At 44.5% G+C, this 13,698-nt stretch overlaps 1 protein-coding gene across 4 annotated transcripts in view; it reads right to left on the reverse strand.

Moving 5' to 3' along the window:
• arid5b (AT-rich interaction domain 5B) overlaps nt 1-13,698 on the reverse strand; it is a 67,336-nt gene that overhangs the window by 42,028 nt on the left and 11,610 nt on the right. For 3 of the 4 annotated variants that reach the window (XM_018761151.2, XM_018761153.2, XM_018761154.2), the window contains one exon: nt 728-958. The exons of the other annotated variant lie outside the window; for it this stretch is intronic. In XM_018761151.2, coding sequence (XP_018616667.2) covers nt 728-958 — 231 coding nt within the window. The remainder of the gene's footprint in view (nt 1-727; nt 959-13,698) is intronic. 4 annotated transcript variants of the gene reach the window in all.

Below are 13,698 nucleotides of genomic sequence, written 5' to 3' on the forward strand. Positions count from 1 at the left end.
CTGCTGCACTCACTAATACTCATTCCCTGCATCCATCCTGGCCGCACGTAGATGCGTCCGGCCCCCTCCCACGATGCACTTCTGCAGCGCTGGCTGTTTAGCGTCGGACTAAAACTCTAAAATCATCGGCGACGTAAACGCTAACTGCGCATTAACGACGACTCTTTACTTAAACGTGCCTGAGCTGTAAGCGCCGTGTGCCGGTGGTGCTCCAAATGTTCATTAGGGTCAAAACCCATTGATTATACGAAGCAATTACATCGGTAATATGGCGGTTCCCATAAAAAAGCCTAAATGAGGTTAGGTCAGCGGTGACTCGTTCGGTCTGGCCGGAACGAGTCCATATCGCAAGCCTGTGGAGATGCAGAGGGTCGGAGAGGCAGCCAAAACACTCTCATTTCCCCCGAGAAGCCCTCGTTCTTTTATACGATACCCACATAACTGTTGTTTTACCCTAGTAGCACAAGGCACTCCGCAGCATTCCAGAGCGCTGCAGTAAAGCGGCGATGAACGGATGGAAAGCCACAGTGTCACTGAAACATTATTATAACGGGCAGCTGCAAAAAAGAAATTTTCCCAGGTTCTTCTGCGTTTAAACAAGACGTTCTTAACCCTTCCTGGGCCGCGGAGCGCGTTAGGAATCCGACGAACGCTGGCAAAGGAAAAGAGAGGCAGAAAGCGAACTCGCGGAGGGTGAGTCACCCTCGTTTCCGTGGAAGAGGCCTACCGAACTCGTCGCAGATGCTCTCGTTCTCAATGAGCGTGGGGTGCTCGAAGGTGTCGCGGCAGTACAGGATGCGGGTGTCGCTGCCCAGGGAGGCCACGCCCCCCAGCGCCAGCACCACATGGTCCGTCAGGAGGGAGGAGGGCCGCTCGCGCAGCCGGGCAATCACTGAGCGGTAGCGGCAGTACTGCGGGTAGCTCAGGACCAGGACTCTCCGCTCCTCGCTGTCCTCGCCTGGCCAGGGAGAAAGCAGCAGTTTTGGAGTTAGGAAAAAAAAAAAAAAGAAAAAAAATTCCGCTGCAGTGTAAATTCGCACCCATTTTTATCAGGGTTGCGTAACAGATGATGGAATGAAAATCTAATGGGCCACTTTTAATTTTCATTGTGGATCTATTACTTGAGACTAAACAGCTGCTGTCACATGACAGCTCTCTGCTAGGTTTGGCAAAGCAAAAATATCTGGGAAGCAGGCCATGTAATTTAGCACACATAGATGAGGGCATAAAATATGGCTTTCTCTGTCTTACACTGAATCACTGAAGTAGCCTCTGCTCGCACAATACGACTGTACCCAGCAGAAAGAGGACCCGGATTATCTGAAATAAATACGCTAAATTATATATGTATATATATATATATACATACTGTATATATATAATGATGTATGGATGAGTGACCCATCGAAAATAGTGTATCTAGCAGTGTAAGTCACCGCGGTGAATAAGGTGTATGGGCTGGTAACACTACATAGAGTTCATTGGAAGTCGCTTTGGTGAAAAGCGCCTGCTAAATAAATGCAAATGTAAAAATGTAAATATAAAGACATTTAAAAATGTATTGAAACAGGTTGCGCTAAAGTACACTAACCCCTTGTTAATTTGAACAGCTGTTTTCCGTTCAGGTTGTGATTACACAAGAACATTTTTCACCGGTTATTCACCATCGTAGCCCTATGGAAAACACTTCTTCTTCCCTGAAATTGGATTTCAATATCTTTTTATACACCATCGAATTATCTTCATTACCTCTTCTGAGAAGAAGATATAAAAATCATGTTACATAATGCGGATAATTATGTATTTCAGCCCCATGACTGAACCAAGAACGGGATTTGAAATGAACTTCAATAACCCATCTCTCCTTTTTTTAACAACTCTAGATGAAAACAGCGATGCTGAAAATGTCCCATTGATTTTGCTCATCCTTTAATTGGGCGTTTGCATGTGTAATACCCTCCTCTAAATTCCGTCCATGTCTCCCGTCTTCCTCTCGCTCTCACACTCCCCAACTCTTGCATTCGTACTCATTCACACAGATATACAGAGAGCCTTGAAGATAAGAGGGAAAGCAGAGAAGCTCAAGGTCCTCCTCTGACAGTCGATGAGTGTTACGGACAACGCAGGGTCCCCCACCCCATGTCTTGACATATGGTGCTGTGCAAAAGTCTTAGGCACTTAGATGTTTCACTGTTTTACTGAGCTTCGTAGTAAGTTGATTAATTAAGAGCATTATTTTTTGGAAGCATTCTCACTTTACAGCCTTTTTTCCCCAACCAAGTGCCTAAAACTTTTGCACAGTCAACTGTACATGACCAGAAAAACAATCAGTTAATGATCAGGGAATATGCAGCTCCTGTGCCTTCCAACTGTAGAATAAAAATCATACGAGTGATTTGCCCTTATTAATGAAATCCTGGAGCTAAGTATAATGTTCCCTGATGCAGAATATGTTTACACGTAATATGTTTACAACAATTCCTCAGAATGTTTCAGTCACACTGTATTTCTATGTGTGAACTGTATTTCTACACACTCACAGACACTGATTTATCATATGATTAACACAGTATATATACATATAGAGACTGTATATAAATATGTCGCACAGTTCAATGTTTATTTTAGCTGACACTCATATAACTTGTTATACTAAGTAAAAATATCATCTCTATTCACGGTAGTCACACGACACACCTCATTAGGTACAAAATGTAATGCATCTAAATACAGTACATATATAATAGGCACAGACTCAGGGTCTATATGTGTGTGTGTTTGAATATAAAAAAACTGTGGCAAACATTGGTGCCTCGTCGCTCCTCGGCTGTGTGTTCGTGCGTAGCTTAGAATGAGGAGTTTGCATGTTCAGTCTGCTGTTCAGGCTTGCGCGGTCTCCCCGTGCTCACATGGGTTTCCTCTAGGTGCTCTGGTTTCCTCCCACAGTTCAAAGAGATGAGTTTCAGGTAAATTGGTGGCTCGAAATTGCACGTAGTGCGTGGCTCTGTGTGTAGCATTTTGCTCTGCTGTATGAAGGGGTGAACAACTGTAGGAAGTGTCCTGTATCTAGCGTTGCAGGTCACCTCGGAAAACAGCCGGCCCACGCGAGTCGCTTCGGAGAAAAACGAAAAACTAAACGAGCAAACGTAAACTGCACACATCTAACTACGAACAACCGAACCCAGCAGAATCCTCCACCTTTGTCCTGGATTAGTGGTGCTTTCGGGCAAAGACTAGAATAGCGTTGACCAGTCATTTCCCTAATAAAATCTTCCATTTGTAAGTAAAGGGATTCTAATGTATGCAGTTTAATTGGATGGGGCTGCACTGTCATTAGAGCCCCGGGAAAGTCGCATTATGCAGTTTTCCCCATGAGACCGGCCTTTGTGAAGAACACAGGTACGCGTCGACCGGTCGCAAAGCGCGTCCCTACAGTCTCCTCGCCTTTGCTTCAGGTCCTCCCAAATCGCTGGCCATCGACGCCTTCTCCCAGCTATAACAGGACGCCGAATTCGCAGTTCGGCGTTTCGCAGGCTGACGGCGGTTACATGCGCATACCTGAGAAGCGTTCGAGACAAAACAATGCAAACGTCACGCTACGCACCGATAAGAGATGCAGCCCGTAAACAAAGGTGCACCATAAAGCACCGTCTCACCCGATCGCACCGAGGGATCTCCCCCGGAGGCTCGACCGGTCATCAAAGACCAGACGTATCTCAGACTGTACAGCTGGTGGTGCGACGCCACAAATGCACACGCCGCACGCATGAGGGCTACCAAAATCATCCGTGCGCTCCAAGAAAGACGATCGCATGCCAAGGAAATACACTCCCACGCTGCCCTGCCCGGTAAAACAAGGCCATCCCAACAGAGCACCTTTTGCCCTCGTTGACCCTGCCTCGACATATTTAATAGCCACCTCCTCTCTCGTTCTTTATAAGCACTTGCCTTTTATAGCTCCTGGGTCACAATTAAATTTAGCTCCCTGAAATATGAAAAATAGAAGCTAGCAACACCTCTCTCCCCTGCCTTCTTGTTTCGAAACAGAAATTGAAGATGAGACGTTATCACTTACAGCAACGAATTACATAATTATGACAATATATTGCGAAATACCTCAAAGCGAGGCCTCGGCCGTTTGTTTCGCGAAACGTCGGATCCCGCTAACGCCGTTCGCTGAGAATTCGGATCGTCTCGTCCGCCCATCGGCTCGCTTTGAATTAGCGATTTTTCGCGGGAAGCGTTCAAGGCACGCGGCGCAAAAACGACATTTGCGCTCTGCGTTTTGCAAGATCTGAGCAGATTATGTTGAAACAAGCCTCGCATTTTTGTCAACACGTGTAACCTCCGCTCACGGGTATTTGAAGGCGTTCTCTCTTTGAGGCCGGATAAAAAAGAGTAAATATTCTGATGCAATTTATCGTTGACTGGAATTACTCGCCGGGCAGCAGATTTACTTTCGCAGTTGCACAGAGCGCGGCCGGATTATCCGTCGTGCTAAGGAGCTCATTAGCGCTCGCTTCCAGAACCTTCCAGGCAGAAATGGCCAGTGTGATCCGTGCGAGACAATGAGCAGCTTTAGCTAATGGACGATCAAAAACAAGGGCGAAACATCTGAAGGTAAACAAAATGAACTCAAAGTCTATTCATTATGAGTGTAAGAGATATTCCCTGTTTAAGCTGCGCTGACAAGTTTTTTTCATACAAGTACCGGTACTAATGATGAAAATCCATAACACGCGCCACTGTCGACAAAAGAAAGTGTCATTTAGCAGGTAGGCATATTTGTTCTTATTAAAGAAACATGGGCCGTCAATAAAATATGGGGAGACGTAGTAAGGGCGGCCCATATTAAGCAGCTATTTCATATTACGGCATAAATCCTTTTTCATTAAGATGTACTTGATACCTTCTCAGTGCTGCTTATTTCCGTTGCTTTGAGCTGTCTGGAGGAGGCCCGTGTCTAGTATTAAGGGCCCAAGGAAATTCCTCTCCAGTTCAGGCCAGTTCATTTGAAGCCATTAAAACGTGACAAGTATTTCATTTACAGCATGTCTGAAAACTCCACCCACCCACCGAAACCACTTGCCCTGAGTGGGGTCGCGGTGAACAGGAGCCTATAACCCAGCAACACAGGGCATAAGGCTGGAGGGGGAGGGGACACACCCAGGACGGGACGCCAGTCCGTCGCAAGGCACCCCAAGCGGGACTCGAACCCAGACCTACCAGAGAGCAGGACCCAGTCCAAACCACCGCGCCACCGCCCCCCCCAATATACATGTACATATACGCATAATATATCTGTTTGTATATGCGCATATGCATATTTCTTATTTATTTATTTCTTTTTACAAAGGTTGAAAAAAAAAAAAAAACCCACAGGAAACTTTTTTATGCAAACTACAGCTAATGTCTGGAAAAATGCTCCAAAACTACGTTCCTGAACCTAATTGCTAAAACAGCTCGCCGCGCAACTCTTTGCCTGCCGGTTACGTTTCTGCAATTGTGTTTCAGGGACGCTGAGAAATAAATAAATAAACAAATAAACAACATTAAAGGATTTACTCGATACTGGAACAGGCAGCTTGCCATCGCCCATTTACGGCATTAGCATTGCTATTCCTTTCACGGCATCTATGTAACCGAAACGCATTAAGACGCATTCTCCAAAATACACCCCGATGTCAATTTAAAACACTTCTTTGATGATTTATGTTACCTAGCGCTACTTCATTTCTCTAAGCCCTTCAAAGCAGCTCCCTAGCAACCAGCGAAAAGCAGAGATTTTTATATTGCTGGCACCGTCCCAGTGTTAACTGTCTGCGTTATTGATTGCTAGATTGCAGAGTCTGCATTTAATAGCCTCTGTAATACATGACAGAATTATACAAAATTTGTCATGCCAGCCTGTTCCTTGGCCTGAAGTGATTGTTGTTAAAAAACTCTGCCGGTATATTGGACTCTGCTGGTCCGAGCATATTTGGAGTGATGTATACATACAGTCTTGTCCACCAAATGAGGCAGTAAATATCTGTAACAGAAAACCATTATTGTTTTAAACTAATGGAGTAGCGGGGTAAAATTAGAAGCTAAATTAGTTTATAAAGAGTTGACACAGAACAGCTGAAATGTGCTCTCCGGGCCGAATACGAGATTCGTGCTATTCCTGTGCGGATTCCTCCGAATTGAAATCCATTGCCTTGTTTGACGGTAACGGCGGGAAAACAAAGTACCGCTGGGTAATCCGTTAACGGCATGCGCCGAGAAACGAATAATACGAGTAAAGCTCTTTCTTCCCTGGATGAAGACCAGTTTAAGTACCTGGAGGAGCAATTCTCTGACCTTTATTTACAGTTCAGCACATCTGAAGCTTCAGGTTTGGCATTTTAAAGCCAAGCCCATGTTACAAAAAAAAAAAAAAAAAAACCTCACACACAAAAACCTTATTCAACACCACTGAATTAAGGCAACGTGCCGGCTGCATCCCTTATAACGAGAAAAAAATGAATAGGTTATTTTTTTTAAAAATGCATTTTTGATGAGATGCAGAATGAACATTCAGGGTGAGTGTAGTACAGGATGAGACCAAAGCAGCTGAAAGGATATGAAAGTGGGTCAGGAGAATTATATGTATTTTTGTTTAACCTTGCAGAAAGAAATACACTGTTGAAAGCATTATAATGCAAAACATAATTTAATATCTGCAACGCCCCACCCCCTCCCCAACTGTGCCACTTCCCAGATAGAGGGAGAGGAAAAGCTATTTGAGAAATTCTTTTCCCTGAAGGAGTCAGAACTCTTTGTTCTACGATAAGGAGTTATCATTCTATGGATTCCACTGGCCATGCCTGTCATTACACAAGCATCTCAATCACGACATCTTCAGGAAGGCTTAGAATAAACAATAGGCTAATAGTGCCTTTTATGCGCAGCACACCAGGGTACAGAACCCATACCCACAGGGTCAGAGTTTAAAAAAAAAAAAGTTTCTTCATCATCCACACCAAAAAGTACAAGGGAACATGACAGAAGCCCAGCTGTTCCCAACCTTTGCTCCATATGAAAATAAAACAGTGAACGGGAGTAGCATGTGAACACTAAACACGACACACACACACGCACACGCGCACACACACACCTGCCGCCTTTGTCACAGAAACGTCAAGAAGCTCGGCGCACGAGTGTGTGTTTTCCACCGCTGCAGGAAACACACCAAACGCGCGTTGGCAACGATGCTGATGTCATGCAAGGGCTGGGGCCGAGGGCGCATTTGCGTCAACGGCGAGTAACTTTCGAGCGCTGAGTAAAAATTAAAATGAAATTCTTGCAAAGCTCCTTTAAACAATGGAAGCCCCCCCCCCCCCCCCCCTTTTTTTTTTAGCATCTGAGTGGGTGAAATGATTAGAATTTCCAGAGGACAGGAAGAATGGCAGAGAATAATGGCATTATTCAATGAAACCAATTAAAGAGCATTTAGACTCTGACACAAAGGGGGATTAGATGACAGCCAGGATAACAAGATAGTATATTATCAATGCACTATTGTGCCCATTTCTTTATTTGCAGTCACTCTTAGACAGGCCTTTTCAATTACTGTCCAAAGAATAAATCATTCATAATTCCAGGGCTTGTCACAAAGAGCACAAATGCATATTACAGAATTTTTATCATTTTCGAGGCACACTGGTTCTCCCTGTGCTTATTGTCAGGAAATACTAATCCACACATATGCATATTTTACCTTTTTATTGAGAGAATATCAAAGTGCTGGGAAAATTTAAAACAAGTCCTCTAATGCTGCTTACTCTAATATTCATGAGTTACACAGAGTATATCGAGCCTGTGATAGATGGGCAGGATATGTGCGGAACCCGGTGTGGTTTATTAATGTTCGCTACGGTTTGTGGAAGCCACTGTGAAAAGACAAGCACGGGAGGTTCACCCCAGCTCGTTGGTCACAGGAGCAACCGGTCGGTGGACACGGCAAACATCTTGACTTGGAAGATCTCCGCAGCTCCCAGCTCAGTCGACAACCAACGGGAAACTCCACGCCACCTCCCGGCCCCCGTGGCGTTTTTGCCCATCTGACGTCACGTAAAAAACAAAAAACGCGTCCGCAAAATCCCGCCGTCTTCGAACATTTGAAATAATATCAAGCAATTTGAGAAATAAATATATAAACAAATACCACCTCTCCTTCCCCAAGCAGCGAACTGAATAATGAAACACCACCTCTTCTGGATATTGAGATAGGGCTGTGGCTGAGATGAATTTGATTAGTGAATAATTAAATACCCGCACACACAACATTCTTCCAGCATGCAGTTTCCTATGACTTAAATAAAATAGATTAGCAAGCAGAATGTCATTAAATAGCCGGTGCCAAATGACAGATTAATTAGTCTCAGAGATGTATGTAAGTTCCAAAGATGTTTAATATTTAAGGGAGGCTTCTGAGTTGTGCAACGATCGCCGGTCTTGAATGCAAGGCGATTGGCTGGCAATGATAACACATTAGTCATCCTGACGAGATGAGGCTTGGCACCAGGAACCATAAAAAGGCCACATTGTATTTTCGCAAACACACTGAGTGCCCCGAGGTTAAAATTAACAATGCTACCACGGTTGCCAAGAGGAGGCGGGGTTACTTTAAGAAGGACACAACATGACATTAACATTTAATTGAATTTCCCTTAAAAAAAGGGTTCTGTTTTCTCAAAAAAGAGAAGAAAAACTAGGAAACTGTAATGAAGCAGATTAATGGAAATATTTGAGTTTAACTCTTGAGAGACCTTTTCTTTACCAGGCTGCTGGCGGTTGGGTTTTTTTTTTTAACCGTAGCACAAAGTCACATTAATAAGTCTTCTGTTGTTTCAGGCCCAATAATGGAGAGACAATAAAACTTTTCATTTCCTCAAAGGTCACTATTTGGAAACACGCACATTGTTCAACCATCTACCAGGGCGGCTATTATACCAGGGCGCATGGAAAAGAAAAAGGCAGAGAAAAACACGGGGAAGAGCCAGTCGTTTTCCGTGAGCGGAGCTTTACTACAACTCGAACGTCCCCTCGCTTCCCCCGCATGTTGGAAACGGCCACATTCTTTGCACCTAAAAAAGCCTCTTCCACTCCTGCTAACAACGCGCTGGTCGGAGAGGCAGAATTCTTGGCACTTGGCCAGGCTTCAGTCATAAGGGAACCGATGATATGAGCAGATCAGCATGTTATAATAGACAAAAGGGCTCATGTAAATTTCCAGCAGGTCTGCAAATAATCAAGACGTGACGACTATTAAAAAAAAAAAAAGAAACAAAAAAAAAGGCCCCGTCCAAAATTGCTTCAAGCGCACGCGAAACCGTTGGATGCCGGAAGCCGAGCCTGGTAGAGCGCAACGTTAAATTAAACATTTGTTTAATTATTTCAAAATGTTTTGACTTCTGAGTTACTTTACAGGAAGTGCATTCCTACACATGTACGTGGCTTCCCTTGCAGTCCCGCCACGGCCAGAGCGGCGATGCTCCCGGCGAAGGTCACTCCCGCTGTCCCGTTAGCCGCGTCGACCGGGGTGACCACGTGCCTGAGCTAAAGCCGTGGTTAACTTTTTTTTTTTTTATTAAAGGCAGTATAAATAAATGCATTTACGGGGTCGTCTGGCCTGCAAACACGCTTTGTCAGATTTGCCTGGAGTAGGAGACATGATTTTTTTTTTTAAACACTATCACATGCTGCAACACGGAACATTTGTAACGGGCCCGGAATAAATTGCCTGGGCCCTGAGTGCTAACATGTCGTCTGTTTTAGCTTTCCCATTACTCGACTTGCCTCTGTCAGCACAACCATTTGCTGGAAGCCACAATTCAGGTCACCGGGAAAAAACAAAGTACGGCGGTGAAATTGCACCGCGCTTTCGCCCTGGAACGGCGAGGCCAGCGCCATTTTTATGCCGTTACGTGACGCGCGCGGAAAGGTCGGCGAGGGGGCGGGCGCGTGACCCAAAGCTCGATTGACCCGTGCGACCCAAACGCTGTCCGCTTCCAAACCCCCGAAAACCCCGCGGCGGCCCTGGGCCGAACGTGGCGGCAGCGGACGAGCCGGCCCTCGTGCAAGGCCGCTGCAAGGAAACGGTTCGCCCGCCACAAATCGCACCGGCCTCCGCGCGCTTTAACGGAGCGCGTGTTGCGTGGACTCCAGCGCCGTGTCACGACTTAGCGCCTTCCCAGAAAGCCCCTTTCAAGCCAAGGTGGGCTCAATACAGTTAGGAATGCGAACCCCCAGCTGGGTGAGCTGCTCAGCGCTGCCCTGAGGTCACAACTCACACCCGCTGATTAGAACAATTACGCTGCCTCTCGGCAAACCGCTTCCTCTGTCCCTTTCTCCTTCCTAATAAGCATTCGCAAAAATATTTTTCAAATTTCTACAATGCACGATATTATAACAGGAGGTACAGTGTTGAGATTTTATTATCGCTACATCATTACGCAATGTCACTGTAGGGTTACCATCTTGAGAATGGTGCTATAAATGAAATATTTAAATTAAACTGAACTGAATAGCTGTGATGAACTGGTGTCCCGTCCAGGGATTACTCTGCTCAGCCCCGCACCCAAAGGTTCTGAACCACCGCGACCCTGAATTGCGATAAGTGGTTATCGATAGCGACTAAATTAATTTAATAGATATAGAGCTTCGGTTTTTATTCTGAATTTAAAAAAAAATCTACCACATCAGCATAGCACAAAAATCACAATGCTGCTATTAACTGCATCTAAGTCTTTTATTCTGCATCTATGTCTCTCTTTCTGTTGATGTAACGCACACACTGTATTTCCTATGAGATGAACGTCGCTTCGGAGAAAAGCGTCTCCTAAATGAATAAATGTAAATGTAACTCGTATTGGGTCATTACGTGATGTTGTTTTAGGGTAACCCGTGTGAGAAGGGTGCTTAATAAAAAAATAAACTGAAGATGTACATATATCTTGAGTTTTTCTTTTCAATTTTAAAGAATTTTCATCCACCTTCACAGATACGTATTACAAAAGATTATATGAAAAACTTTTTTCCAGCTCTCACAATGTTAAGAGGTGGTGTGATGGGGCAGGTCTGTCTCAGTGTGGGCTGAGAAGGAAAATCACTCATTCTCACACAATCGGAAACCGCTCGCCCCGAGCGGGGTCACAGCGAGCCGAAGCCTAACCCAGCAACACAGGGCACAAGGCTGGAGAGGGAGGGGACACACCCAGGATGGGACGCCAGTCCACCACAAGACACCCCAAGTGGGACTTGAACCCCAGACCCACCAGAGAGCAGGACTTGGTCAAACCCACTGTGCCACAGCACCCCCTCACTCATTGACTGTACAGTTAAACTTAGTGAGTGCGTATATTGAGTCAGCTATAATCTTTATACATCTTTATACATACACAATCATTCAACACGTACAAACCCACAACATATACACTCAAAGAGGAAAACTGCATTCAGTGTAACTGGACGCCTGTAGATCACTATTACTAAGTTCATGTCTGTATCACTGATACCGCTGTCTTTGGAGGATATGGTTGAAACCTTCCTGCAAGAACAAAGGGAGGCTATTGAAAGATCTTTTTTGCACCCTAGGAAGGAGCGATGTGTATATATATATATTATATATATTTATACATATCTGTGTGACAGATGGTCAAGTGGTATCACTAAATATGTTTTACAGTCATTCCTTCCAGGCTTTCTCCTTAGACTTTCATTCAGCTCTGAGTTAATAACTATACTACACGTCATGGGTTCTTCCAGGATGTTTTATCAACATTCGGAAGAAGTACAGTGGTACAGTTGCGGTTAAAATCTGTCGCATGTTTCATTTATGAACCCATTATGCATATGCCAGTGCTGTAATGGTGGATGGACAGAATATTGTCTCTGATCAAGCAGTCAGCTGCGATTACATTGTCATCGTTTAACTGCTCAAAAACAGGGAGCTTTTCAATAACTTGGGGACGGCATCAACTCCCCACCTGAGCACTTGACCTCCATTCCATTCCATTCCATTCCATTCCATAAATGAGACGACGCTGCAATTCAGTGAAGCGACCGTAGTGCCGGTTTCAGCCACAGTGTGTCTTTTTTAAAGACTTGCTCAAGCGCTGACAGCCAGCTGTACTTCACAGCCGCAACGCTCAGCTCACGTTGGGAGGAAGATCATCGCTGCGATGAACTACAAAGGGAAAGAGCACGAGGAGCGGCAAAACTATAAACTGCATTTCTGTGGTGAATAAAAAAATGCGAAGTTGGCGAAAACACCTCGGCAAAATTAGGCTTCCTATAAACGAAAAGCGCCGGGAAAAAACATATCCTCGAGACACGTCTCTTAGTGATTCGAGCTGAAGCCCTAAGCAGCCAATCTAGTTATATACATTTGTTTAAAACTTGGCCTGCATCGTAATCCAAGCAGAGCTTCGTTCGCCAAGCGCTGCTTACCTCGGATACCTGAAACGAGACGTCAGCATCCCCCTCCTGGGACCTTCAACGAGACCGCAGCCTTTTGCAGCTGCATCTGTTAGCTTAAAGGGTCCCTATTAAGACAAAAATCACCGAAAACACGCCGCTAAGCAACAGCAATGAGTCGCTGAGTGACAGTGTGGGAAGAGCTGGCATTCAGTGAGACTCCATTCTTGGAGGCTCTGGCAGACTTGGAGGATTAAAGCGTGCAATTGCTTGATTCCAAAGGAGGTTCTGAAGTATTGACCATGACAGGGAATAGTTGCTTGAGAAATTAAAGTAATTGCTCCCTGTTAGTAAGAGTCATCAGATACTGTAAGTGAGCCGTGTCATTCTTGTGTTAATTCCATTACTTCTTCTCTGCCTCCCGACATAACCTACAGGGACAGATGGAAGTGGCTAGAGGTACTGCCTTTGGACCCAAAGGTCGCAGGTTCCGGTCTCACTTCCAGCTGTAGTACCCTTGAGCAAGGTACTTACCCTAACATTGTTCCAGTAAGATTACCCAGGGGTATAAATGGGTAAATTATTGTAGGCAGATTAACCTTGTAACTTGCTTTAGAGAAAGGTCTCAGCGAAATGAGTAAATGTAATGCTGTACACTGTTGTAGGACAAATGAATACCCTAAGAGTACTTGAAGTTCTCCAAACTAATCACAATACCTTTGAAAGGTCCAAAAATATCAGTTCACTTCATACTGGATTTGCGCGTGTACACGGTCTTCACATTCGAGCCCAAAACATTATACATTCAGCTGGAATAAGGATTAAGGAGCTACACTTGTGGCCCAAGGGTTGTTTTTTTCCACCGCAGTGAGTCCTGCCGTTGTCGAATGAATTGCTTTAGGAAATATCTGAAAACATAAATGGGTGAAATGTGAAAGCATAAACAATGCAAGTTCCTTCGGATAAAATCTTCCACAATGTAGGTAAATAATGTAATAATAAAAATAATAATAATAATTTCCATCTATTATTACAGTAACGTTTCCACTGCTATTACTGTAACTTGAACCAAACCAAACTTGGACGGACGCAAATATTCCAGCCTCAGTCTTACGAATATATTTCAATCTGTCATTCGCTCAGACCTCGGAATGAGAAGGTGTCAAAGGAAAAAGTGTGTTTAGGTCTTTCCTCCTTTAATTAAAGGCACATCAACAGCATTCTTCAGCTTTACGCAGCTAAATTAGAGAAAATAAA

Source organism: Scleropages formosus, chromosome 24 (genome assembly GCF_900964775.1).
Source record: "Scleropages formosus chromosome 24, fSclFor1.1, whole genome shotgun sequence".
NCBI lineage: Eukaryota > Metazoa > Chordata > Actinopteri > Osteoglossiformes > Osteoglossidae > Scleropages > Scleropages formosus.